At 45.1% G+C, this 25034-nt stretch overlaps 1 protein-coding gene across 3 annotated transcripts in view; it reads left to right on the forward strand.

Moving 5' to 3' along the window:
- fgf14 (fibroblast growth factor 14) overlaps positions 1 to 25034 on the forward strand; it is a 96928-nt gene that overhangs the window by 70283 nt on the left and 1611 nt on the right. For all 3 annotated transcript variants that reach the window (XM_076031090.1, XM_076031092.1, XM_076031091.1), the window contains exon 4: positions 22992 to 23190. In XM_076031090.1, coding sequence (XP_075887205.1) covers positions 22992 to 23190 — 199 coding nt within the window. The remainder of the gene's footprint in view (positions 1 to 22991; positions 23191 to 25034) is intronic.

The raw sequence follows: 25034 nt of genomic DNA on the forward strand, positions 1-25034 counted from the left end.
TCGCCGTCTCGGGGCGGGAGCTGCGTTTGATGCTGCTGGGGGGAATATTACAAAATGCCAATCTCCCGCCCTGTGGAAAATGAATTGAGTGCGCTGTGTCGGGGAGAAGGAGAGCTGTAAGACATACGCTTAGCGTGAGGTAAAACACACCTGGAGCTAAAACGGAACGCTGAGCTGCCGTGCGACCCGGGCACTGTGATTCGGAGGTTGTTGTTCGCCGTGCAGAACACGACAACCTCCCGCCCGGCTTTATTGAAACCTCCCATTTCCAGCCGCCGAGCCCATCCTGGGCGAACAAACGGCGCGAGCAGTCGCTCGGCGCGGGGTTCCTGCTGCGCCCTAAGGCGACCGCAGAAGGCCGAGCAGCTGGAGCCGCAAGATCACAAGATCGCAGGAGAGCCACGGGCTCACATGGGAGCTGCTTATGATGCGGCGGCGGCAGCCGCGAAAAGCTCGATATCCCGTTGTAAACAACAGCTCGTTTGGCTGTTCGCGTCAGTATTACTCTGAAATGTTGTAACGTTTAGAGCGACTCGGCGCGTTTAGATCTAAAGCACTGAGCGCGCGCGAGGTTCAGCGTGTCCGTCTTTTAGCGTAAATGAGCGCCGCGGCACCTCTGGGACGCTCGGCAGTCACGCTGAGGCGAGTGCGCAGCGGAAGTGCAACTATCGAGTGGTATTGAGGCAGTTTGCTTCCCAGCGGTACGTTGCATCCATTTTGCGGCACAGAGACTTTACGTGGGGGCAAAGCACTTTGGAAAACAACCAAGAGAAACGGAGGTGCTGCTATCCATTGTCTTTGTAATCGACTAATCTGTCAGTTTTTTCTTTGATTTGATGCATTCAAATATTTGAATAGGCATAAAAACCTAAAGATAACATTTGAAAATGAGACACAATTTTATATTTTTTCCTAGAACCAGTTGAAGTGACAACTCACATAACGCTTAGAAGGAAAATGATATATAAAAAATATCCTTTTTCACATCATGTGCATCACAATGTGTGGAACACAACAGCAGAACCCATGTTTAGCGGCCGTAAAATCAAGTGAAATTAAGCTCTGTATCAGGGAAATTGAGGTGATCCAAAAGTTATTATTATTTTTTTTTTTAATCAATTTGACTCCATTAGTTGTTTCAGCTCTTGAGGGAACATGAATTGTCTCTTTACCAACTTTGTCCTGTTGGTGAAATTATTGGAGAGATGATTGGATTTGAGTCGTGCCAGGACCCAAGGAAGTGTCCTGAGCTGGAGAACGATGCAGAACTGGAGAACGATGGAGAACGAACTAGCATGAGAACTCGTTCTCATGCTAGTTGAAGAACTTCAGGGGTTCAGGACTGCCTAGTGTGATTGAACCCTGGTAACTAAACCCAAATCCACCAGTCTGACAAAAACGTCTGGTTGAGTTTGTCTTCCAAAATTGTTGTTTCTATGGACACAGCATTTTCTCTGCAGTTGCGCGTGCGTGGCGTTCAGGCGCTGTCGTGTGAATCACAAACCCGGAGCAACCCACAGAAAATCTATTACGTATTTACACTTCGTCACCACCTGAATCCAGCTGAATCCAATCCAAAACCAAAACGTTATTTCAAGAAACATCCGATTGGAATCCGCCCTGGGCCGAGCGAGCACCCTGATTGGCCGCCTGGCTTTGAAAGTGAACCAGGCCTCTGAGGGCTGGACAGCCACAGAGTGTGATGACACCTCGCCCGCCGCACATAGTGCTTCGAGTCTCACTCCTCCGCTCCGTCCTCCGCCACTCACTGGAATCAATCAGCCGGGAGATCAGCAGGAGTGGCGCTTCACTCCCGGAGAGCGGAGAAATCCGTCAGAGTCGCCGTCCCGTCTTTCCCCTCGCCGTCCTTAATCCCTGTGGCGGCGGCGGCGGCGGGCGGGAACCGCCATCTTATTCTCCGTCCTTCGCCGCCGGCCTTTGGAGGGGGAAGCGCTCCTCTTACTGTACACCAGCGCCAGCGTTCCACTGGAATTCTGCGATACTTAATCACCCGCTTGACTTTAAGCCATGAAATGAAATTCATTTGTGGGAGATTGACCCAGAATACTCTGGATTTCTTCGAGGAATTGTGCAGCAGGGATTTTAAATTAATATGCCCCACCAAACCTCTCCCCACCCACCCGCCCGCCCGCCCGCCGGTCCATCGACGCTGCATAACAAACAGGGAGGTATTAGTGATTTGATCAGTTGATCGCACATCGTGTCCCCGCAGCTGTCGGCTCCGACGCTACTGGATGGGAGCTGCAGCTGTTTAACTTCTGTCGTCTTCATCTCAAGATCCAATTTTGTACTTTTTTTGGAGGAGTTTTGTCTTCAAAGTTGTCTTAAAAAACTAAAAAAAACCCACTTAAGACACACTTAAAACAATCAAATCAGAGATGAAAGCCCAAAATGGAGAATATTGTAATTGGCCGACTGAAGACCGTCATGTAGGGAGATGTTGAATCATGCACAGGACTCGTGCATCCCAGCTGAGCGGTGTCTGAACGAGCTCTGCGCATGAGTCAGTTTGCTGTTTTGGAATTTCTGTTATCACGTTCACAATGTTGATTGGAAATGTGTCGACGTGCAAAGAAAAATTGTGAGCTAAAACCTTGCACAACTCACAAGAAGTCAGGGTTATTTCACTTTGGGATGAATCTTTTACCCCTGGACTTAAGTTGACATTTTCTAAACTTTTGACTGCACGTGTCAACGGGGGTCACTAAACACAAAAAGTGTTCTACGATCTATACCACTAAAATGTTCTGATTTAACTATTTGTTCTTAAACGGCCCTCTTACATCATGCTGTTCACACTTTGACATCGTGAGACCAAGACGACAGCGAACAAAAAGGCTGCTGAGCAGAAGACTTTTGCCCGCCGCCACTTGCAGCCGGTTTCGGTGCAAATGGCTGTTTCTGCTCAGGCCTCGACCCTCCCTCCCGCCCACTCAGATGACTCTTCTTTGCTCCTTATTGTGTAAATTGCCGCGGTAATGGCGGCGGTGCGTGGCGCTCCTCACCCTCCTTCTTCCTCCTCCTCTTCCTCCGCCTCCGCCTTACCCTCCATCTTTCCACCTCTTCTCCTCCACTCTCTCTGTCAGCAAGGTAACAGCCGTCCCTCCTATTGTCACGCCGTTCCCTTTAGCGTTGAGCGGCAGGGCCGGCTTTCCGACCTTTTCTACCCATTAGGAAGATTTGATTATGGTGCACTCACAATTTTTGAGAAATCACTTTGAAGGTTATACAAGTGGAGGAGAATGTGGAGAAAGGAGAAAGTTGGGAATGTCTGCAAAACAACACAGAGGCTTTGTGGAGTAGTTTTTTTCCTGAGTGTGGCCTTATCTGATTGATTTTAAAGGGCGAGTTCACCCAAAACCGATATTTCACATTTTTTTCTCTTCGGCATTGTGTCAATTGAGGTATTTCTTTCATCCTACATAATGGTTCTGGAGTTTCACACAGGTAAATAATTACAAATAACTACAAATATGAGTTCAAACATCTCTCAATACTGGACATTTGGTGCAATATAAATGGCTGGAATGTTTTAAAAGTGAATTTTTCCTCAAAATATTGCCAGTTTACGGCCAGCATGGGGTTTTCAGTCAGGAAGTGCCGCAGCCATGTACTCAAACCTCAAACAAGGAAAGCAAAACATGTCCTAGCACACTGCACTATTTGCTACTCAAGTGTCCAGCAATACTCAGCAACACTGACGTCACTAACATGTTTTAAGTGAAACAACAGCCACTTAGAGCCACCCTTACAGGAGCCATGTAGTGCCTGAAAAACCTTTAATGTGCGTTATTAAGAAATACAGTAAAAATAAAAAAAAAATTGTCACAACTTCCTCCGATTCGCAATAAAGTTAGTACGCTAGCTTTGATCTTTTTCAAATCTGATGCACAAAATATCCCATGAAAATGTGTTAGGCTAGAGTGGATTTGGACGGCACCAACAGAGCAGCACGGTGATGTCTTCAGTCGTTCCCCGCTCGTCTGAAGTCAAGACCACAGCGTGCTTCCATTGTCCAGATATCAAGTGGAATTCATGCCCTCTTTAAAACTCCATAATGGTTACGTGGATGAGAAAACGTCACCTCAGCCTCCCCCCCGACACAGTGGGTGAAATATCAATTTGGGGTGACCTGTCCGTCGAAGCCGAAGTCCCTCGACCGGGGCCTTCGCTACGACCGAGTGTTCCGACACTTAATTACATTCAATTTCTAAGACCGACTCAAAAGCAGGGAGCCTCTCTTTCTCGCAGAACGGGGACTGGAAGCCCATTCAAGGCCCCCGTCATATTCCTTTGTGCGCTCGGCAATTGGCTCCGGTGGCACAGATAGCATCGCAGTGACTCGGCAAGCCCGGCGGGGATAAAAGGGACGCACCACGGGATAAAGGAGAGTTCAATCATCTTCGCTTCTTCGCCCTCCCTTTTTTCATCTGATCCCTCGCTGTGTGAGACAATAAACTCCCGGCTAATTTTTTTTTTTTTTTTTTCCTGGGCAGGGCAGCTCCGTGCTTCAGGTGTTCTTTGAAGTGGAAAAGAGAAGGAGCTCTCACTCGCCACTCTCTCCTTGCCTGTGGTAGACGGTGCTTATTTAGGAAAAGACAAGAGAGCAAAAAGCTCAAACGGGGTGAGGCGGCTTGAGCGGCGGCCCGCCGGGAGCGCCGCACCAAATTCCCGAAAGCAAAAACGGGACCGCTTGTTTTGTATACGTGCGTGTTTTATTCTTCCCATACAAATGATGTAACGATGATGCCACACAATGCAACGCCGATTGACGATATTTTCTTTTCTTTCCGTCGCGCTAATACGGCCTCCCGCCGCATCTGGAGTGTAAAAGGTTGGATTTCACGCCCGACCGGGTTCCTTCAAAGCCGTACGCCGCCTGTGCACTCACTTCACTCGGGCCTCTGCCTCCAGGCTGTCTTCATCGAAAGCCTGCACTTGTTAGCGCCACCCTTTCATGATGGGGGAATTGACTCGCCGCATCACTTGAGTGGTCACTTCATAAGGATGAAGTCCGTAGGATGGAGCCGTTCCTTTGACTTCGGCTCCTAGTGACACGAATCTCTTTGTGCCGTCGTGGACGTACGACTGTCGTAAAACGCAACAATGGATCCTCCGAGCAAAATGAGTCTTTTTGATCAGCTGCAGCAAGAACCTAAAGTCACCATCGTGAATCTGTAGCCTCTTATACAAATGATATTAATGTGCTACTGCCTAAACTCAGACATTCAGGGTTAGTCCATTTAGCCCCTGTAATACCGTGACAGGTCGCTGTCAGAAATACGTATTCATAACTCTGACAAGTCCATCAAATTGCTGGTGTGCACAAATTTAAAGCTTATAATGGCAAATATTTATAAATACTAGTTTCAATTCTACAGCTATGAGTTCTATACAATAACTAAAAACATGAGTTCAGGTTTGTGGGCACCAGTCAAAAACTGGAGTCGCCAATACTGAAAATCAATTTTAACCTCAATCTGAGTGCGGTTAACTTGTGACTTGATAGCTAGCAATGTAAAGCCTTATGAGTTGCCTAAATATATATTATTATATAAAGCTAAAGGAATAGAAACGTGGTCAGCAAAGAGATGAACGGACACATTTTCTTGTTGTGATGCTGAGACTAGGCTAGCGCGGTCAGGTGCGCTCAACAAGTAATTGTACAACAAGTTACTTTACAGACAAAAGTTTAAAGCTACGAATTAAGCCATACTTGAGAGGTGGATTTCTGTAACTTTAAATACATCAAAGAGAAGATTTAACGCCCTTACTGGTGATGGAAGGATGGATCACTGGTTTGTTCGCAATCTTGTCCCACCCTCAGTGTAATCATCACACCGTCACCTTTTTGTGTGTGTGTGTGTGTGTGAGAACATGTGCCACGGGAATTTATCCTACAAGCAACACGCTCAAAGCATATGGAGGGGATAGGATGTGAGTACCGGAGCATCAGCAGGATCGTGAAACGTCTTCACAAGATATCGTATGCACAGAGAACATGTGTGTGAACGTGTGTGCGTGCGCGCGTGTGCACATGCAGCGATGCCGCCAAGCAGATGGCTCAGTGTGAACATGTTTTAATGGTGTTGATTGCAAACCTGCCATGAATGGAAATGATCCCTCTCGCAGTTTCATGGCTGCATCATGGATGGATTAGCAGTAAAGATGGGAAATCAGGCTCATTCCCAACAAGCAAATTCTCCGTCTTAAGGAATTATTTTAAGTGCCCGGCACTCGGGCGGAAAGTCTGACTTTCACTAAATGGCTTAAAAGATTTTATGTCACCTTGGCATTGTAAATCAGAAAAAAATAAATAAATTGTTACTGCTTCAACTTCACCAATGCTTTTTTTTTTTTAAGTATTGACACTGTCACATTTTTCATAGTTATGATTTTTGCTTGTTCCGGTTTTTTGGAAAGTCTGTGTCTAAATGCCCTTTGCGATGTCACGAAGGGGCCCAGATTGCTCGCTAATACCTCAGATCAGTGCCCTGTGTCGGGTTCTAGTTACACCAGCTAGTTGCCCCCTTTCTAAATGCACAAAGGTACAACAAGGCACCAGATTTAACAGGAAATTAGCACAGTGGCTGTAAACACTGGGCTAAAAGTTGCTTTTTTCTGGAACTCTTTAGAATTCTATGGGTAATTAATCACTAACTGTCATCCTATTTAGAAATTAAAATTGGTGCAAATGGTACTTTCAATCATCAATCTTCAATCAAATAGGCAATTAGACATAAAAATCAGATAAAAGTTCTCCAAAGTGTAAAACCTCGCTAATGAGATTTCCAGGAAGAACATTTCTTTCATGAACTTCCCATCTTAAAGATTCCTGCTTTTGCATTTGATCACCACCAAACCATCACAGTGACCATCCTCCAGATAGCTGCTGGATACCTTTTAATTACACTGATGAGTAGTTGTTTTTTTTCTGTGTCAGGTGGCTCGGAATCAATGAGAGTCGGGCTTGAGGGGCCGGACTCATTATCTCCAAAATGTTGCTCTCTGGTGGCCTGACTGAGGCGTCTGGAAGGGTGGCGGTCAGCGGCGGGCGTCATGCATTAATGAACAACGGCAAACTGCTAGTTGAGGCCAAGAGGGGACAAAAATAGACGGGCTAGTCGTCTGTGTTAACGGCCGACTCTCGGCTCGTACAATCTGTGCTTGTTATGGAACCTGAGCGGACAGGAAATAGCCATCATTTTACAGCGCGGAGCCGCTTTCGCTTGAAATATGTTGGCTCAAAGTTCCTGGAGGAGTCGTTAGCCGAGAGTCACTGTCGAGACAGAGGAAGTCCCTCACACACACACACACACACACACTGAAGCTCTCCACCGGAAGAGATCACGCCTCCCTAGAACAGACGAAACCACAAGCAGACAATGCAGCTGATTTTCCCTCTTGTCTTCGTCTAGATCCACAGCTCAAGGTCCACAGGTGTCGCATCACCCCCCACTTCCACAGTCACTTTGTTTATTCCCCCTGTTTGGTTCAAGGAATTAAAAGTCACCGAGTCACAGATACCCAAAGTGTCTGGCTTGACGGGGAGAAATAAGTGTGTGGAGGAATCTTGCGACTTCAGATGCCGTCAGGTTGGAGATCCCAGCTGCAGCAAAGCTACACCGCCTTCACTCGTCCTGGTTAATGTGAACTATAAAGTTTAGATGTATCCTATAAAGCAGGGATCACCAACCTTTTTGAACCTGCGAGCTACTCCATGGGTACTGGGTCATATGAGGGGCAACCAGTTGACTACACTCTCCTGAAATAACAAACGTAGATAACCTCTAGTTCGATATTAACATTAATGATACTGATCTATGTGAAGACTTAGAGTTGGCGATAATTATCAATGACTTAACAAGGTTTGATAAAACTAAATTTTAGATGCAGTTCAACCGGTTGTGCTATTTGTATAGCAAACCTGCGGGCTACTCATGTGGTCCTTGGGGGGGGGGGACGCTACCTGGCGCCCTTGGGCATGGCGTTGGTGACCTCCACTATAAAGGATACAATGCATTTGTCTCTCTGTGATCAGCGCTCCAAACGCTTCACCCATTGGTCTGAACTGTCTGAGGGTCTTCAGTCTCTTGGCGAGCAGCTGACTCAAAACCGCGCAGTGAGTTATTATTTTATGAAAATATTTCTTTGATTTTTTGCCGTGAAAGTCCCATGAGCGGTTGGCACATCGATCAAGATATCAATAATATTGAGCTCCAATGTTGACGCTCATTGCCATCGGGGGAAAAAGAGTGAATACAATCTTATTAATTAATTATTAATCATATTTTTTTATATTTGAGTCTTATTGAAATATTTCTTATTCTGACATGAAACTAATGTACAAATATTCGTATCACCTTAATAACTTGGTATCCAATTGCTAACAGATTTTGTAGTATTGCTAACGGCCACATGTTCCAAACTCCTACCTGCAGACTCTGGATTCATCTTTCATATACTGTACCACAATGATCAACTGTATATATTTTATGGGGTAAATAACAACTGAACTTTAAGCGTTACAACATGTGCGATAAAATTACTGTACGGATCTTGCTGGGTTTTTATTTATTTAATTTTTTCCATGTCTGCTGGAAGTGACCTCACCCCTGCTGAGATGTCAGGGTGTTTTTTTGTGAGACAAACGAGGATGAAAGCAGGGCAGCAGAGGGAGCATCTCCCGGGTCATGCTGTCCCTTCCAGGCAGGAGAGCTGGAGAGCAAACTGTTGCACAAACAAGGACGCTGGTGAACAAATGTAAAAAAAAAAAGAAAAAAAGTACTGATTCACATGCAGCACCCGTTGCTCGGGAAGTAACACTACCAGCATCTCATGGTATGGCCTCATTTGAAAACATTTGAAAACAAAACAAAGGTTATAAGATAGCGCATTGTGTCATTTTTTTTTTTTTTGCCACACCAGGAGACTTCTATAAGCGAGTGAAGGATGATGGTAACTGTAGTTCCCATTCCGCCTCCACTCTGTTTTGCTGCAACTGCAAATGTACTCCTACATTATTTTCTTCCCCTTATAGATGGACTGTTTGCGATTCATATGGCCACTACAGCACTGAGACTCTTTTGCCACTGCAAAGCTATCACCCTGTTCCATCCCTTGCAAATTTTTATTTATTTTCTTTCAAACCTGGTTTTAATAGGGTCCGTGCCTTAAACCACATAGCCGCTGTTTTCCTGTGCAGTTGCATAGCTACACAACTGCATGAGCCGGAACCTCACACAATCCTTTCCAAGCTTCCCAGGAACCCATTTTTTTTCCCTCCGCATCCCTCAAGGCATTTATTTGTATCTTCATAGAAGCATGTTGCAGCTTTATTTCCTGCGGCCCCCCGGTGGGCCGACTTTCCACCGCGGTGGCCAACAGCCAACTATCGATCTATCTGCAAGAGCTTTAGCTAAATCTCCCTCATCCATCTGGCATAATCCTTACATCTCTATTAAAATGGAGTGGCCAAACACACACACGCTTGCATGCACATGCACAAACATGCGCGCACACAGCAGTCACCCCACGTGGTATGGAAGCTGCAGGGACGACGATGAATGAGTTGCCGCTGATTTTTGATGAGGGAATGGAGAGACGGGAAGGATTCCAGATTCTGCACTGGAGGGTTGGAAAGAGAAGGAGGAGGAGGAGGAGGAGAAAAAACATGAGGGGGTGGGTAGTGGAGGAGGGCGAGGGGGCTCTGTTAGTGCTGCTTTGCAGGGAAAGCCCTGCTCTGGTCAATATCATCAATGTAGCATGCAGTCCAACACAGCTTGTCGCCCCATTTGTCTGCTGGTCCCTTGCGCTAAAAGCATTCACCAATTTGAGGAGCACAAGAAAGGGGGAAAAAAGCAATAGGGTGCAGCCAACAGAATGTTGACATTGACATAGACATTGTAACGACAGATTAAACGTACTGTATTTGGAATATGAGCATTCAAAATGCATTGAAAGCGATATTTTCTAAAAACCACTTGGCCACTTCACATCATTAGGATATTGTTGTTTTATGAGAATCCGTTATTAAGCAAATTAGATGATGGCATTATATGGCAGCATTTTATTGTGGAGGAGTTTACAACACCGCTTACCGAGCCAGCAAGCAGTGAAGTTCAATTGTGATTTATGGACCACATAACATTTGCCGAGAGTGAAGAGGACAATTGACAAATTTCCAAGAGAGAAAGAAGCAGCAGCAGTTCGGCTCAGTTGCTCCGCAAGACCCCCAGAGGACCTGTTAGTGTGATTTACAAACGGCGCCATTGTCATTTCAGCGTGAATACATATTGGAGTAGCTATCAGGGTAAACACGTCCAGCCTGTTCTCTGTGTTAATAACCCTAGTTCCGGCCTAATTGCTTTCGCAGTGCGTAAATGTCAAGCGCCATGCAAATACAAATGGTACACTGGTCGCCTGTTTGCCTCAAGCGTGACATAATGTGCTGATGAGCAGCAGAGAGATCCGAGCTTGGCAAAGCGACAAGTTGTCCAGGGAAGCAGCGGAATCTAAAAACCAACAGGAAGTAGTTGTAGTTCTGGTAGTAATAGTTGTAGTAGTGGTGGTGGTAGTAGTAGTAGTGGTGGTGGTGGTGGTATAGCAGTTAAAGTGTCTGTAATAAAAGACTTTTACCACAAGTTCATGGCTGATTAGCATGCTAGATGTGAGATGCTAACTCGTAGCTCAGCAGTTCCTGTTAATAGGTCACCCTTCCAAAACAATATGTTTCTTTCCTGCTAATGTAAAACCCCACATTGGGAGAATCCTCCCTTTGTGACGTCATGTCTCAACAACAACACATACAACTATGTTACTTTTTTTTCCTGTAATGGAGTTCATCAAAACTCACCTGCCCCTGCTGGCTTCTGATAGGCCTATCCCTCTTTCCACTACTTCCTCCCCAGCCTCTCCAACACCAGCAATACAAGTATTGGATATTTTCTTTTATTGAGAACCAGGGAACCATTTGGGTTTAAAATGAACCTTTAGCCCAAGTGGCGACGGGTCTTTGCAGAACTCCATTGCAGAAAATAGTAATGCCCCCCCCCCCCCCCCCCCCGAGCCAGATATTGGTGCCATTTACGCAGATCACATTGTCGCTGCCTTGTTTTGTCCCCTTCTAAATACATGGAAGGTCCAACAAAGCATTTTTTTAAACAGGAAGCTAAATCCTGGCATTTTAGCAGACTGTGAGAAACGCATTTGGCTAAATATGTTGTTTTCTGATCATTTATAGTCTTTTTGATTGGTTAATCAAGCAAACTTTCTCAGCTGGTATTTAGGATGAGACGGTAGAGAAGTGAAAATGGCATTGACACGGCACCTTTGACACAAGAGGGAGAGAACAAGTCGCTGTTGAAAACACTTGTAGTTGCAGGTCACGCTTGAGAAACAGACCTTACACCAACCTATTGATTTCTCCGAGGCATTCTGCTGCCTAATCAACAAAAGGTCTCTATTTGTCCCTGTTGTTAGCCGCATTCCGACCATCTTTGGCCATTAGCGGACCTCGTTTACTTCAAACTGACTTTCCAGAGGTGCAGAGAGAGAGAGAGCACATTTTTCCAACCTTTTTTCAGTGACTAACTCTTTCATTTTTTTCCCCCCTTCCTCAGCTTGTTTTGCCGGGAAGATCGCGCTAAGTAGCGCTGCACAGTTTACCCTCCGATGTTTATGTATCCTTCAGACTATTAAGCATCAAAGACTTATCATGACTCAAACCACGCGGGGACTTTTGCATCTTGCGCACCGGGGTTGAAGTTCTCGTGTCGCTCAAGCTGTTCTCTGATGCTGACTGAGAGCGCATTTGTGTGTGTGTGTGTGTGAGAGAGAGAGAGGGATGGAGGCTCTTCCACCGTGGCAGGAAAGCCCCTCGCCTGCCTGCCTGCAGTTTCCGCCTTCCCTCCCCCCATTTTCCACCCGAAAAAATAAAGGCAACATTTTATCAAGCATCACTCCTGGCTGCAGTGGTTAAAGAAATGGAAGAAGGAAAAAAAAAAAAAATCAATACGGCGAGAGCTCTTACAAGAAGGGCCGCGAATCATAGAAATTCCTCCGCCTTAAATCGCGGCCGACGGTTTTTCCCCTCCGCCCGCCGTGTCTTCGGGGCGACTCTCGACGCAGTGAGTCACGCAGCGCAACAGCTGCCGCACGAGCTGCGACGCCGTGTGTGTGTGTGTGCACGTGCACAGTGTGTGTTGAACTGCCACTGTGCGCATCATGCCTCTTGCAAAACTGTAAAACACTTGACACTGTAGTTAATCGAGCCTGTGTGTGTGTGTGTGTGTGTGTGTGTGTGTGTGTGTGTGTGTGTGTGTGTGTGTGTGTGTGTGTGTGTGTGTGTGTGTGTGTGTGTGTGTGTGTGTGCGTGCGCGCAATTCTGCTTTCGTCCTGCACAGAGTCGATGCGTCTTGGCTCCTTTTACGAGAAGCTATGAATAGTTCTGCTCCACTGTGTTGCGGTTGCGGCGCTTCCAACCGCAGCCTCACTGCAGAGGCCGGCGGGTCACAGTGAGTTCGGGTGCGAGTCGCCCACGTGCTGCCAAAACACAGTCGATACCGAAGTGCTCGCACACAGGAGTTGGGTTGGGATGTAGTGTAAGACTTCAGGGACGTCGCCAACCTGGATTCCAACACATCCAATACACGAGGGGTTAATTATTTACTCTAGAATCCTGGCTGGTGAATGATCACGCTGTAAAAAGTTCTTGCTGTTGGACGCTTGGCCGTCTCCACAGTTGCCCGGCATGAAAGGGAAGCGGTGGGTGGGACTGCCGTGTGCCTCGGGCCCGTTGGAGGTTTTTTTTTTCGCGAGGAAGGAGAAATAAAAAAGAAATAAAAAGAGTTTTTCCTCGGCCCTGCGCAAGCCGCACTTTCCACATTGTTGCCTACGCGCCGAGGAGCACTTTGCGATATCTGGCCGCCGACCGCCAATCTCGTCGGGTGATTTTGCTAAAAGGATTCCGAGCTGGTACTCGGAGCTGACGCAGTACCTGCGAGGTGCCTCGCGCCCGCAGAGGTAGAGGAAGGTGCTGCTTTCTTTACGTCCTTGCGATCACAGTGGGCTGCTCGTAATGGACGGGAAGAAAAGACTTTATGTGGGAGAAATTGCGGTTAACTCTCTCTCTCTCACTCTCACTCTCTCTCTCTCTCTCTCTCTCACTCTCTCCCTCTCTCTCTCTCTCTCTCTCACTCTCTCTCTCTAAGAGCTCTCCTTTGATCGCCCCACTGGGTGCCAGAAACTGCTTGAGACGGAGGTTGTTTGTATATTTTATTTTCTAGTTTTGAGAGACATATTCAGACTTGCCTATATGCATAAGTGGCAAAATTATTCACAGTCTGTGTAAAAGTACTGATTGAACTCCTCTACTGACGAAAAAATTTTTTTTATTGCTATTAATGCAACAATACACAACAATAAACATGTTGACACCTTTAATAATGATAGCGAATGTTATTTTCAACATTTAAATTTTTTTTCTGGACTGAAAATGTACTGAACATTGACCCCAAAGCCGAGGTACTCTAAAGTAATCTCCCTTTAAAATATCACCCACTATTATATTGAACTGAATGAACTACACAACAGCTTCAATCAACAACAACCACAATAAAAAAGTGAATTACTATGAGCAGAATTTGCATCTTTCAAACGGTTTTAAACACAAATGCAATGAGCCTGTTTTCCAATGTAAGACTAGAAATTATAGATGTTTGGGAAAGAATGAAGGGCGTAAAAGTAAAAAGTCTTCAGAATAAGAAATACTCGAGTAAAGTTACCTGAATAATCTACCTACCTACAGTCACACAAGTATTTGTCATACATTCACATATCAGTTTAGAGACATCTGTTAGTCAATAATAACAATAATAATGTGCCTATATTTACACTGTGAAAGAAGTGGACAGGTGTGATGTGTGAAAAGAGCAATCAGCAGCTAGAATGGACGGAAATGTGGAAACCATGACGAGAAAAGCAATGTCGTATGGTTTAGGACCAGTGTCGGTGACAGGAGGTGGAGCTGGAGGTAGCAGAGAATAAAATGTGAACTTCTCTCTGGGAGCGACCAGGATGGATAGGATCAGGAAACGGTATATCAGAAGGACAGAGCCTGGTAGATGTTTAGGAGATAAAGCCAGAGAGGCCGGGCTGAGATGGTTTGGATATGTACAGAGAAGAGGCAGTGAATATATCAGTGGAAGGAGGTTGAGGTTGCCAGGTTGGCAGGTCATCTAGAGGAAGACCAGAGAGGAGATTTATGGAAGTAGTGAAAGAGGACATGAAGTTAGGTGGGTTAGATGGAGGCAGGTGATTGGCTGTGGAGACCCCTGAAGGGAAGGAGGAGAAGAAGCGTGGCAACAGAGTCTCAGCCTTTATGTGTTCTAATAAGTGTGTCGTCAGCGTTGTCTGGAGGCCTGCAGGTATTTACTGTCCTCGCGTTTCAGTGTCGGCCCGTAGAAGAAGGGCAAAGCTGGGGGAGGGTTCAGCATCCCAACAGCCTGGTGGGTGACGCCATCTTTGAGAGGGGGGCAATTGATTACTTTAATCGTTATGGTCGCAACTGAACACTTTGATGAGTGAGTTTAATAAGAAGAAGGCTCAATATTCTGTTTTCTTGAGATACGTTTGGCTATTCAATCGTCTATGCATGGCCGCAATACAAACATCTGAAAATTGGCAGAATATGCAAACTTAAATAGCAGTTTTTATTAAATCTGGTCACAATGAGATTAATGACGATCATGTCACAGTCATACTTTCGAAACGTCAAATTTTCTCAACATATAGAGCACAAGTAATTAAATAAATAAAATAATAAGTTGGACATCGTTCCAAAGCCTGTAAGTAGCACCAATGAGGCACATGACCAGATAGAGATAAAGAACAAGTCCTTTCCTGACAACTTGTAATTTATGCTCTGTGCCTTGTGCGCAAAATAAATACAGGAGTGTGCATATAGACTTGTGTGTAACTGTTTTTTATGTATCTGGGTGGACAAAAAAGTCAGACGCGCATGTGTGTGCATTTGACATGTTACCTTAAAAAAAAAACTTTTACCCTCACTGCATTTGCAAAGTGGTTTTGCGGTTGAAGGAGACAGAGAAACCCTTTCCATCGTGACGCAAGTTCTTATTGGGCCACTGGTTGCCCTCACCTGACAATAGCTGCACTCCTGCGTTACATCTCAAAGCACTAAAGGCAGAGTGTGTGTGTGTGAGTGTGTGTGTGTGAAGAGTGCCAGGGGAGCCGTAGTGCTCAAGTATTGAAGCATGTTCACCCTTCGGGAAACTTTATTGAACGCTTAAGTGCTTCTGTTGGCCAAACACCTCGGAAGTGTCAGTGGCCGTGCGTCAATGAAACGTATTGTTTCTCATTTGGGCTGAAGAAGGACGGAGTGCTGCAACAAATTGTTTGTGTGAACCTGAACATGGAAGAAATGAAATAAAATCCTGATTGATCGTCACTTTTCATGTCACTTTAAGGGTTTTAGACTTTAGCGAATTGTCGCTTAGCTGCTAGAGTTGATTGGCCAGGTTGCAACGGATGCAACGTGGTCGTCACTAAGTAAATAGATACTATTGTGGCCAAATGAGACGTCTTCTGTATTGCTTGGTTTTCCTGTAAAATTACTGTTTAGGCTATTGATTAAGAATTAGTACGATCAGGCATCACTGTTGATTTACGCAGCATCAGGAGTAGGAGGGGCTACGAATCTGAAGATGGAATTCGGAGGAAGGAGGAAATGTTCAGTTGGCCCAGTTAGTCGACCAGAAGGTGGAGAACAACATACTCATAGGGGGCGCTGTGACATCACTTTAAGCAAAATTAGATTTTCTTTGAAGTTGGAAAAAGCCAAATACGAGACCATTAATTAATTACTTAATTACATTGTTTTAAAATAATTTTCCATGTTAAGGTCTATATAAGAAAGTTCAGCAATTTCTCTTTTTTTTTTTTTTTATCACATTTGCTATTAAAATGACTTGTCTGTGTATGAATGAATGAATGAATTGTGGTGATTTATTATTTGCAACATTCTCAGTACCAACACAAAGAACGTGTTTTTGTGTTTAAGACAAAAAAAAAAAAAGACTAACCAATAATATTAAAACAAATAAGCCCCCCCCCCCCCAAAAAAAAAAATAAAATAAAAAAAAATGACCACAGTCTGGATATTGTGACCTTTGCCCCTACCTCAATTTTAATATTCTTCCACTGCCTTTGTAGTTTCCCTATAATTCTCAGGAAAAAAAAGACCGCTAAATTCCCCAAGTGCTACTGCGCTGTGCTCTCCGCACATCCAGCTGTTACCCGGCGACTGTGTCTCCTTCGGGTTCGATAACTGGATGCGTCTGCCGAATCTCAGCCCCCCCCCCCCTTGTCCCCACCCTCCCTCTGCCCAATACCACCCCCTCTCAAACACACACACACACACACACACTGGACGTGACTCTTTTACGTATGAGGGTGGCCGGCTGCGTTGCGAATGCAGCTCAGCTCCGTGGAGGTTGACCTTTTTCCACGGATTAATAGCTTTTATGCAGGCAGCATTTAAACAATTTCTTGGTTTGCACTGTGCGACAGCCAGCGATGATTCTGCATATTAATACCTGCGCCCTCACCTTCGCCCGCCTCCCCCATCGCCTCCCCACTCCTCACACCTATATTCACTGGGGGGGGTGCTCAACAGTCAAATCCACTTATGCCATTTTCTCCCCCTTGCAATGTTTACCCTCTCGCCTCCAATGACCACTGTCTTCCGCGTCTTCCGCCATCCGAGTTGGATCTTTTCCATTCGGACGCCCGCATCCATTTGCCTGATTTTCTTCGTTTATGTCGCCGTGCAATTTTTTTTTTTTTCCCCCCTCTGTGATACGCCTGGGCTGATTATCTCTCTGTTCTTTCTATTGGCTGCTCTGGGCTGCGGTGACGGAGGCTGATTAGGTGGGACTGAGCAGTCTTCGCCCCGCAGACTGTCTGTGCCCAAGGTCAATAACGTCCTTCACTCTCCGAGCCACTGATGTGGGGCGCCAGACGCGTGCGTGCGTGCGTGCATGCATGTGTGTGTGTGTGTGTCTTCGATGGGAAATCAAGAGCTCGCTGCCTCCATAATGATACGATTTGCCGATGATGAGCTGGTGTGTATCGCGTCTGAATCCCACCGTCCTTTCTTTATTCCCTTCATTATTTTAAAGTGTGGTTTTACTTTGCATAGTGAAGCGAGTGTTTAAAGGACTAGTGAGCAAGATTTATTAGAATCCAGTGGGGATTTCTCACATTCACTGTGATTTCAGGATAACTTTCTGTCATTCAGTGGAGCCTATTTTAGTCCTGTATTTATACCCCCTCGCCAGAATCTATTAGTAATAGAATCTTTCTGAGACTGATGTTGGTGAACCTTCCACATATTTGGAAGGGGACAAAAAGTAAGGTCATCACCAGGCTCAATATTTTACATAACACCAGAAAATTATTATTTTAGCACAAACAAGCAAAAGAAAAATGAAATGTTGTCGTCGTCCCCCCCGCACACTTGTTTTATTGGACGTTCTCTGACTGATTTGAAACACAAACTGTGGTTAGAATACAAAGTTAATTTCATGTGATATGAGTGAGCTGACATCGAGTGACCTAAACTGGCAAAATGCTACTTTTTTGGTGATTTGTTCACCATTGGTCAATCAAACCGAACATTTTTGATATTCTTTCATTTCTTCCATTTGCACTTTATTTCAGTCTTCACATGTAAAGGCAGATCGCTTAAACCAACGCAGCTATTGCTGCGCGTGATTATCGCCCTGAGTCTGAGTGACGTGCCGACTGACTGACTGACTGACTGACTGGATGAATGAATGCGATCAATCAAAGCAAACTAGTGACGCGTGACTGCGGCAAAAACAAAGGGAGGACACAATCCCAGTGTTCCGCCCTGCCGCCGACATTCGACATGCCTGCGGTGCAATCAACAAACAGTGAGTCAGGAGTCGACCGCCTTCGCCGCTCTTCCAATTAAACTGTCACCGCTGCGTGGCCCCCCTACCCACCACCACCACCAAACAAACCTCCTCCACTCCCTCTGCATCCATAAACAAAGACACAGTTTTTGTGCGTCTGTGTGAGGGCGTTTGATTAGTTGCAATTATGGCCTTGGCGCCGGCTTGTGTGATTGCTGTGACTTGCGGCTTTAGCTTTTTTTTTTTTTTCTCATTCTAAGTGCTGCGTGCACGCATTCTCAATAATCACTGAGTGTAAATCCAGACCGACGGATGAAGCTTTTTTCGAAATGGCGCAACGCACCTGTGACTCACCTGGCGCGGAGAATGTAGAGCCATTGAAGCTTCTGATTGGCTGTGATAGTGTGATGACCTTGTGGCGGCAGAATGCTGCTCAGACACGGAGGAGGTGGATTTAGTTGTGCAGATAAAGGGCTGCAAAAAAGAAAAACCTTTGTTCTGTCTTGTTGACTAGTGGGCGTTTTTAATGAGTGTCTGAGCTGAGCTGCACATCGTGCATGTGATATTCTTCCCTGTGTGTCCTGTGTTGCTCTGAGAAGTTCAGAAAACGGCTTATTTGTAATAAGTAAACACAACAGGTGGTGCTTATTTTGGATTTTGTTTTTTTGTTGCTTTGTTCAGTTTGGCTGCTGTGACGGTGGCAGAGTTTTGTAGTTTTTACTGCCATTTTCATTGCCACCTCCATTTTTACTTGTGTTTTCTACCAATAATCTGTTTCCATATCCTGTCAGTGAACAGCCCAGAAATGAAAAGCCTTCCCTTTGCTTGTGCTTGCGCACCTTTTCGTATAAACGTTGCAAAAACATGTCATTTATAGAAATTGTCCCTTTGTTATGTTCAGACTGTCTCGTTTTTTCCCTCATCCCAAAATTTGGACAAATGCTTAAATCATAGCAGGAAAATATAAACATTAAACACACATTTTTAGATCTTTGATCTTGTTTTTGATGGGAAAATTATGGCTGGAGGCTGTAAATACAGGGATAGATGTGCTCTTTGATAGTTTAGAACCTAATCCCTCTGTTAGCATCTGAAGTTGACTGAAGAACGCAATGGAATAGTGACTGGAACTAAAACATCAACGCTTGAATTGTCGCTGAATGGCTCACGTGTCACTGCACAGCACAGAAACGTTCCAGAGTCCCTCATCGAGGTAGCCAATTTCTTCCTGTGATCACGAGGTCATCCCCAGCGTCTCGCTGCTCTTCCTGCTCTGCTGACAGGTGAATATTGCCTGGAGAATAAGCTAGGACAGGACTAATTCACCCAAGGGCTAAATTACCCCGCGATCGCGTCACAATGCTTCCTGTTTTCCAAAGAGGCTTTTCTCACATGCATCCTGTCCTTGTCAGGCCACAGTACAGAGGGGATAATGAAGGAATAGTTACAGCATTTCTTGATATTAAAATGATTAAAATCACTTTTTATGTTTGAATCTTAATCAATCTTGGCTTATTTTGTTTTCTTTGATTTTGATTTCCTCCCTCGAGGTGAAGTACTTGCTGCTGAATTGCCTTATGTAACGTGGAATTTGCCTCGGCTTTCATTGTACAGGCAGTATTTCTCACATGTAGCAAGAACTAAAAAAGCATTTGACATTTGAAGGTGGAGGAATTGATTGTCGAATAGGTATTTCTTTTCCTACAGCTTTCTCTTCCCTTCAAAAACTCCATTTGATAGCTTTTCATCTATTTTTTATTTTCATTTGATAAAGTGCACAACATTGTTGAAATGGTAAAAGAATTAGCTCAGCTGCTTGAACGATGATACAAAAAATGATAAGGGCTTTAATTGGTATAGTCTGATTTCATCTCATTGGCCTTCAGGTAGTTAATTATGTTGTGTGGTGTCAAATAAAAATGTCCAGTTGAATAAACACACACTTAATCACGACTTTAAACAACAAGGACATACTGTTGATGCTTTAGGATTGTGAAGCCTGCACCTGCCTCTGATAAACACGCTCAACTGAGTGGTGCATCAAAAGGTTTTTGTGCCGCTCCCCACACTGGATCCTCTCAGACCCTCCTTAAGGAGTCTGGACTGGAGACGACAGTTCACTTTATTTTTAAATTATGCAGGCCTTCATTTTTCTGCTGTTTCAGTCTCTTCTGGTCCAAATCAGTTGATGGAACGGACCAAAATGCTGCAGCAGCAGCAGCAGCACAGGTCATGTAAGAACATCCACATCCCTCAGCAGCCAAACATGCATAAAACTTTCCAGGAAATCCCTTGAAGTAAACAAAGAGCGGAGCTGTTGCTAGTCAGGTGACTACAGCAGCTGGTTTGCTCCGACGTTGCAGTGAGTTTAGCGGTGCTTCATTGAAGGCTTCTTGAGTGAGACTGAGATGCTCACACCTACCTGGCCAGTAGGAACCAAACTCAGGCTGAGCTTTCACAACGTTGAAGAAGTGATCCAACTCTTGTTGCATGATTATGAATATATGAAAGTAAGCTGGGAAAAAGAATTCAGATAATGTTACGGATTGCAATCAGGCCTCGGTCAAATGAGGCAATAAATCGTTCCACTATTTAAGCCTCAGCAGTCTTGACCGTTGCATTCTGTGTTAGTCTTCTTAAAGTAGCAATAGATAAAAAAAAATTTCACCCTTGGACGCAGGTAGGTCTGTCACTGACAGCAGTCCTCTTGGAAACACAATATGGTAATGAGTTCTGGTAACCCTCTGGATTCAGGGTTATAGCCAGCATGATTTTAGCTTAGCTTAGCATTCATTTGGAGCGGGTTTAATGCTATATGCATGTGTTTTGTGAAGTTGCACAGCATTGGAACAGCTGCCCTACAAATGGACGCAGAGATTCACATGCACTCTGAACATATATGCATGGACAGGGCTCCATATTAACTGACAGACATGGCTCGTAATGTAGCGCTGTACCCCAGAAGTAATAACAGCACTAGAGCGTCACATAACAATTTATATTACCTTATATCCGACGATGATGAAAATCTTGTATGGCCCATTTAATAAGCCCTACAGAACCTAAACACATTGACGCTCTGTCACTCAAACTGAGCTGACTTAATGTCTCACCACCAAACTTTCTGAGCCCAAAGAACCAATACTTCCTCCGCTAAAATGAAAGCTCTAGCTTGTCCAGGCAGAGAGGTCACGTCAGGGGCTGCAAACCATGGCCTTAAAGCTTCATGCCACTCACATCCACAGGTGAAGGATTACTTTGATTTCCTTTTTTGGTGGGTATCGAGATTACCGAGTTTACTGACCTATTTATTATCAGTTGCAAATTCAGATATCAGATATTAGTAAAAATCTTAGAAATCAAGACCTGTGGTGTGAATCCAGCCTGCTCTGTCAGTCGCCCTCAGAGTCGGGACAGTGCACCATGTCCACAACAGATGCGCCGAAAACTCTCCAGTGTGACGGAGGGGGGTGGCTTTGATTAATACGCCCAGATGAACGCCTTTATTTTTAGCCGCGCGGAGCGGACGGCGGCGTGGAAACGCTTTTTATTACCCTTCTGGGTTGGAGATGAATGGGCAACAGCGTGCGAGGGACGCGGCGCCTCGCCGTTCATTCGTCATTGCCACTTTGAGGCGCAAGACGGGGATGGAGGAGCCGCTTGATGAGGCCCGGTCATTATTTGTGCCGAGTTCGGACGGCCAGTCGCCAGACAAATGGTCAACGGAAGACGAAGCATTCGGAGAGAATGATTCCCTTTGGGTCGTTGCCAATTAGAAGAAGGATGGGGGAGAAAGCCTGGAGCTTCCTGCTCTGACGTCTTGGGGAAGGGGAAGGAGGAGGGATGATAATACACACACACACACACGCACGCATGTACACACACACACACACACATATATATATATATATATATATATATATATATATATGTGTGTGTGTACATGCGTGCGTGTGTGTGTGTGATTCTAATACATATATACAATACATGTGTTTATATATATGTATATATACATACACACACATATACTGTATATACATATATAGACAGACAGACAGATAGATAGATAGATAGATATAGATAAATATTATCTATATATCTGTATCTGTCTGTCTATCTTTTATCTATCTGTACATACATACAGATAGATAGATAGACAGATAGATAGATACTGTAGATAGATAGACAGACAGATAGATATATAATCTATATATCTATATCTGTCTATCTATCTTTTATCTATCTATCTATACAGGTAGGTAGGTAGGTAGATGGGTAGATAGATAGACAGACAAGCAGAAGGCAGAGTACCGGAGTAGTAGTTGGCCTAAAAAGTTACCTATGCAAACAACAAGTATAATGGACAACAGTAACACGACCTTGTTTAGCTCAGTGGATGGGACATTTCCAAACAACAGTCGTGTGGAAGCCGAGCTGGATAAGTGCACCGTTCTGTGCAAACTGCGCCACACGGACTCTGCATTCCACCGCAGTTCTCCCCCCTCCGCCCACCCGGTGTCGAGGTGCCACAGGGTCAATGCCAAACAGCCTGTACTTCCTGCCAGGAACACCGGCTAATTGACTAAACGCGCGCAACCACGTCCGACGCCGAGGGCGAAGGCCGAGAGCTGAGAACGGGAGAGTTGCATTTCATCAGAGCAGGTCATTAGGCCGGGCTCAAATTAGACCAGCAGGCTGGCCCGGGCGGAAGTCCTCACCTGGTGCGGCAACTTTCTGCAGCGCCGCCAGCAACGTCGGCCCGTCGCCGGCCGCCTGGCCGCCAGACCAAGGTGGCGTCCCTCCCGATGACCTCCATAAAAGTTTAAACATAAATTATGAATCTGACAGCTGTTTCGTCCTTATATAATACGAAGGCATGCATTATTAATTGGGGGGCCCAGTGGAACGTCACTCTCATGTTATATTTAAAGGGAACCTCGGAGGTGTTGTTTTGGGGCTGGTGACGCTCAATAATCCTCCCTTGTGTGCGTGCGTGTGTCTCCTCCGCAGGAACTCTTTACAGCCGAGTGCAAGTTCAAAGAGTCGGTGTTCGAGAACTACTACGTGATCTACTCGTCCATGCTGTACAGGCAACAGGAGTCGGGGAGAGCCTGGTTCCTGGGGCTCAACAAGGAGGGCCAAGCCATGAAGGGGAACCGGGTGAAAAAAACAAAACCAGCTGCTCACTTCCTGCCCAAGCCATTAGAAGGTGCGTGCCGTGACACACACACACACACACACACACACACACACACACACACACACACACACACACACACACACACACCCCTCCCCCCCCCTCTCCCCTCGTCGGCGGGGACGCACAGATGGCGGCGCCGCGTTAACTGTTTATGGCCGACGTCGCACAGACAAAGCCGACAGCAACACGTCTGCCTCCAGGGCTCGGTTAGTTAAAGGAAGTTCAAAAAAAATAAAAGCAGGCTCTAGATAAAGGGCCTGTTTCCTTTTTCAAATACGCCCACAATTAACCGCCTTGAATTATAGGAAATAAAGGATGCCTAATATTCAACTCAAATACTTCAGTACAATAAAATGATTGATATTTAATGTTCATTTAGAGCCAGAAGGACACATGAAGTTTGAGATTGTGACAAAATGAGGAGCAAATGCTTAATAAACTGCATTAAAATCGCTTTGAATTGTTTTTAGCTTCCATGTCATATGACTGTGAAACTTCAAATTCAACCCTTTATTTAGGACTGGTTAGTTTTCCACTGACGTATCAAAACAACCCAAAGGCCATTTGAGCAAACATGCTTTGTGACAAACGTTGCCCTGCGGCGGCTCTGCGTTTGCTTATTTCTACTCTGTGGTGCTCTGAAAATTGACTCATTCACCAAAAAGTTAGAAGTGAAAAAGGAAAATCCAAATTATTATTTAAGATGTTTATATAAGGGAGAGAAGAGGGTTAAAATGTGAACAAGAACTGTCAGCATTTCTATCCAATTAACTTCCAAGTGAAGTCAAAACACAGCTTTTTTTGTTTCCTTCTTCTTCAAATTGTTTATTTGATCCAACTGTGTGGGAAAAAGCATTTCAACAGTTGTTTTCTGTTGTTTTCCCCTAAGAAATTGCTTCTTTTTAAAAGAGAAAGTAAAACATGCTGTTGCCTGCCAAGGTCCTGACCCTAGGCAAGGTAAAATATCTTTGATATCAGCAGAAATATTGAAGAACTTGAACACTTAATAATTACTTTGAGGGCCATTTTTCTTCACTTGGATTTTCTTCAAATCCACACTGTTGCGCTCACCACTGCCCCCTTGAGACCTTGACATCCGCCAGTTTTCTACCACTTTTATGTGCAAAACTTTTCAAAAGCAAAATGAGAATAATAATATTAATAATGAGAATAATACTAATATAAAATCCACAAGCTCAGGATACCAAAACACAGTGCGAAATAGACAATTTCCTTCAGCTTTCTCTGAGATTTCAGGACTCCGGAGGTGTAATTATCATGTCCTCCACACTCCGTATTGCACCTGGAGCAGTCCCCCCCCCCCCAGCACCCCCCACATCAAGTTGTCAACGTGAAGCGCAAACACAGCATTTTCCATGGAGACTCAATCAAATCTGCATTCAGGCCAAAAAAAAAAAAACGAAGGCGGTGAGACTTGACAAGCCACTTGAAGGCAGATCCCTCGTCCTCAAACAAAACAACAACAACGACAACATTAATCCGTTAAAATACTGACAGAACTTCCTGAAATGTCGCTTTGGAACCTGCATCCCTCTGTGTTTACGCGCTCCGAGCGTTTGGCAGACGGCTCAGGGAGACGGTTTTGAGGGACTGGTCGTCCAGCAGAGGCCGCGTCGGCTCTCATGTCCCTGATTGCTTCCCATCACTCAGACGGGGAATCACGCTGGAGTGGCCGTTTCAAGTCACGGCGGAGTAATCCAGCTGTGTCCGAGTGGCCACAGAGTGGAGGATAATGAGGCACTTTCTGATATTTTGTCAGGGCGGGTGGGGGGGGTGGGCAGGTTGGCCTCAGATCCAAGTCTGCATGGAGGAAGAATTTGAATGTATTTTGC

The sequence above is a fragment of the Nelusetta ayraudi genome, unplaced genomic scaffold (assembly GCF_046127955.1).
Source record: "Nelusetta ayraudi isolate G7.1 ecotype Tasmania unplaced genomic scaffold, CSIRO-AGI_Nayr_v1 ptg000031l, whole genome shotgun sequence".
Classification (NCBI taxonomy): Eukaryota; Metazoa; Chordata; class Actinopteri; order Tetraodontiformes; family Monacanthidae; genus Nelusetta; species Nelusetta ayraudi.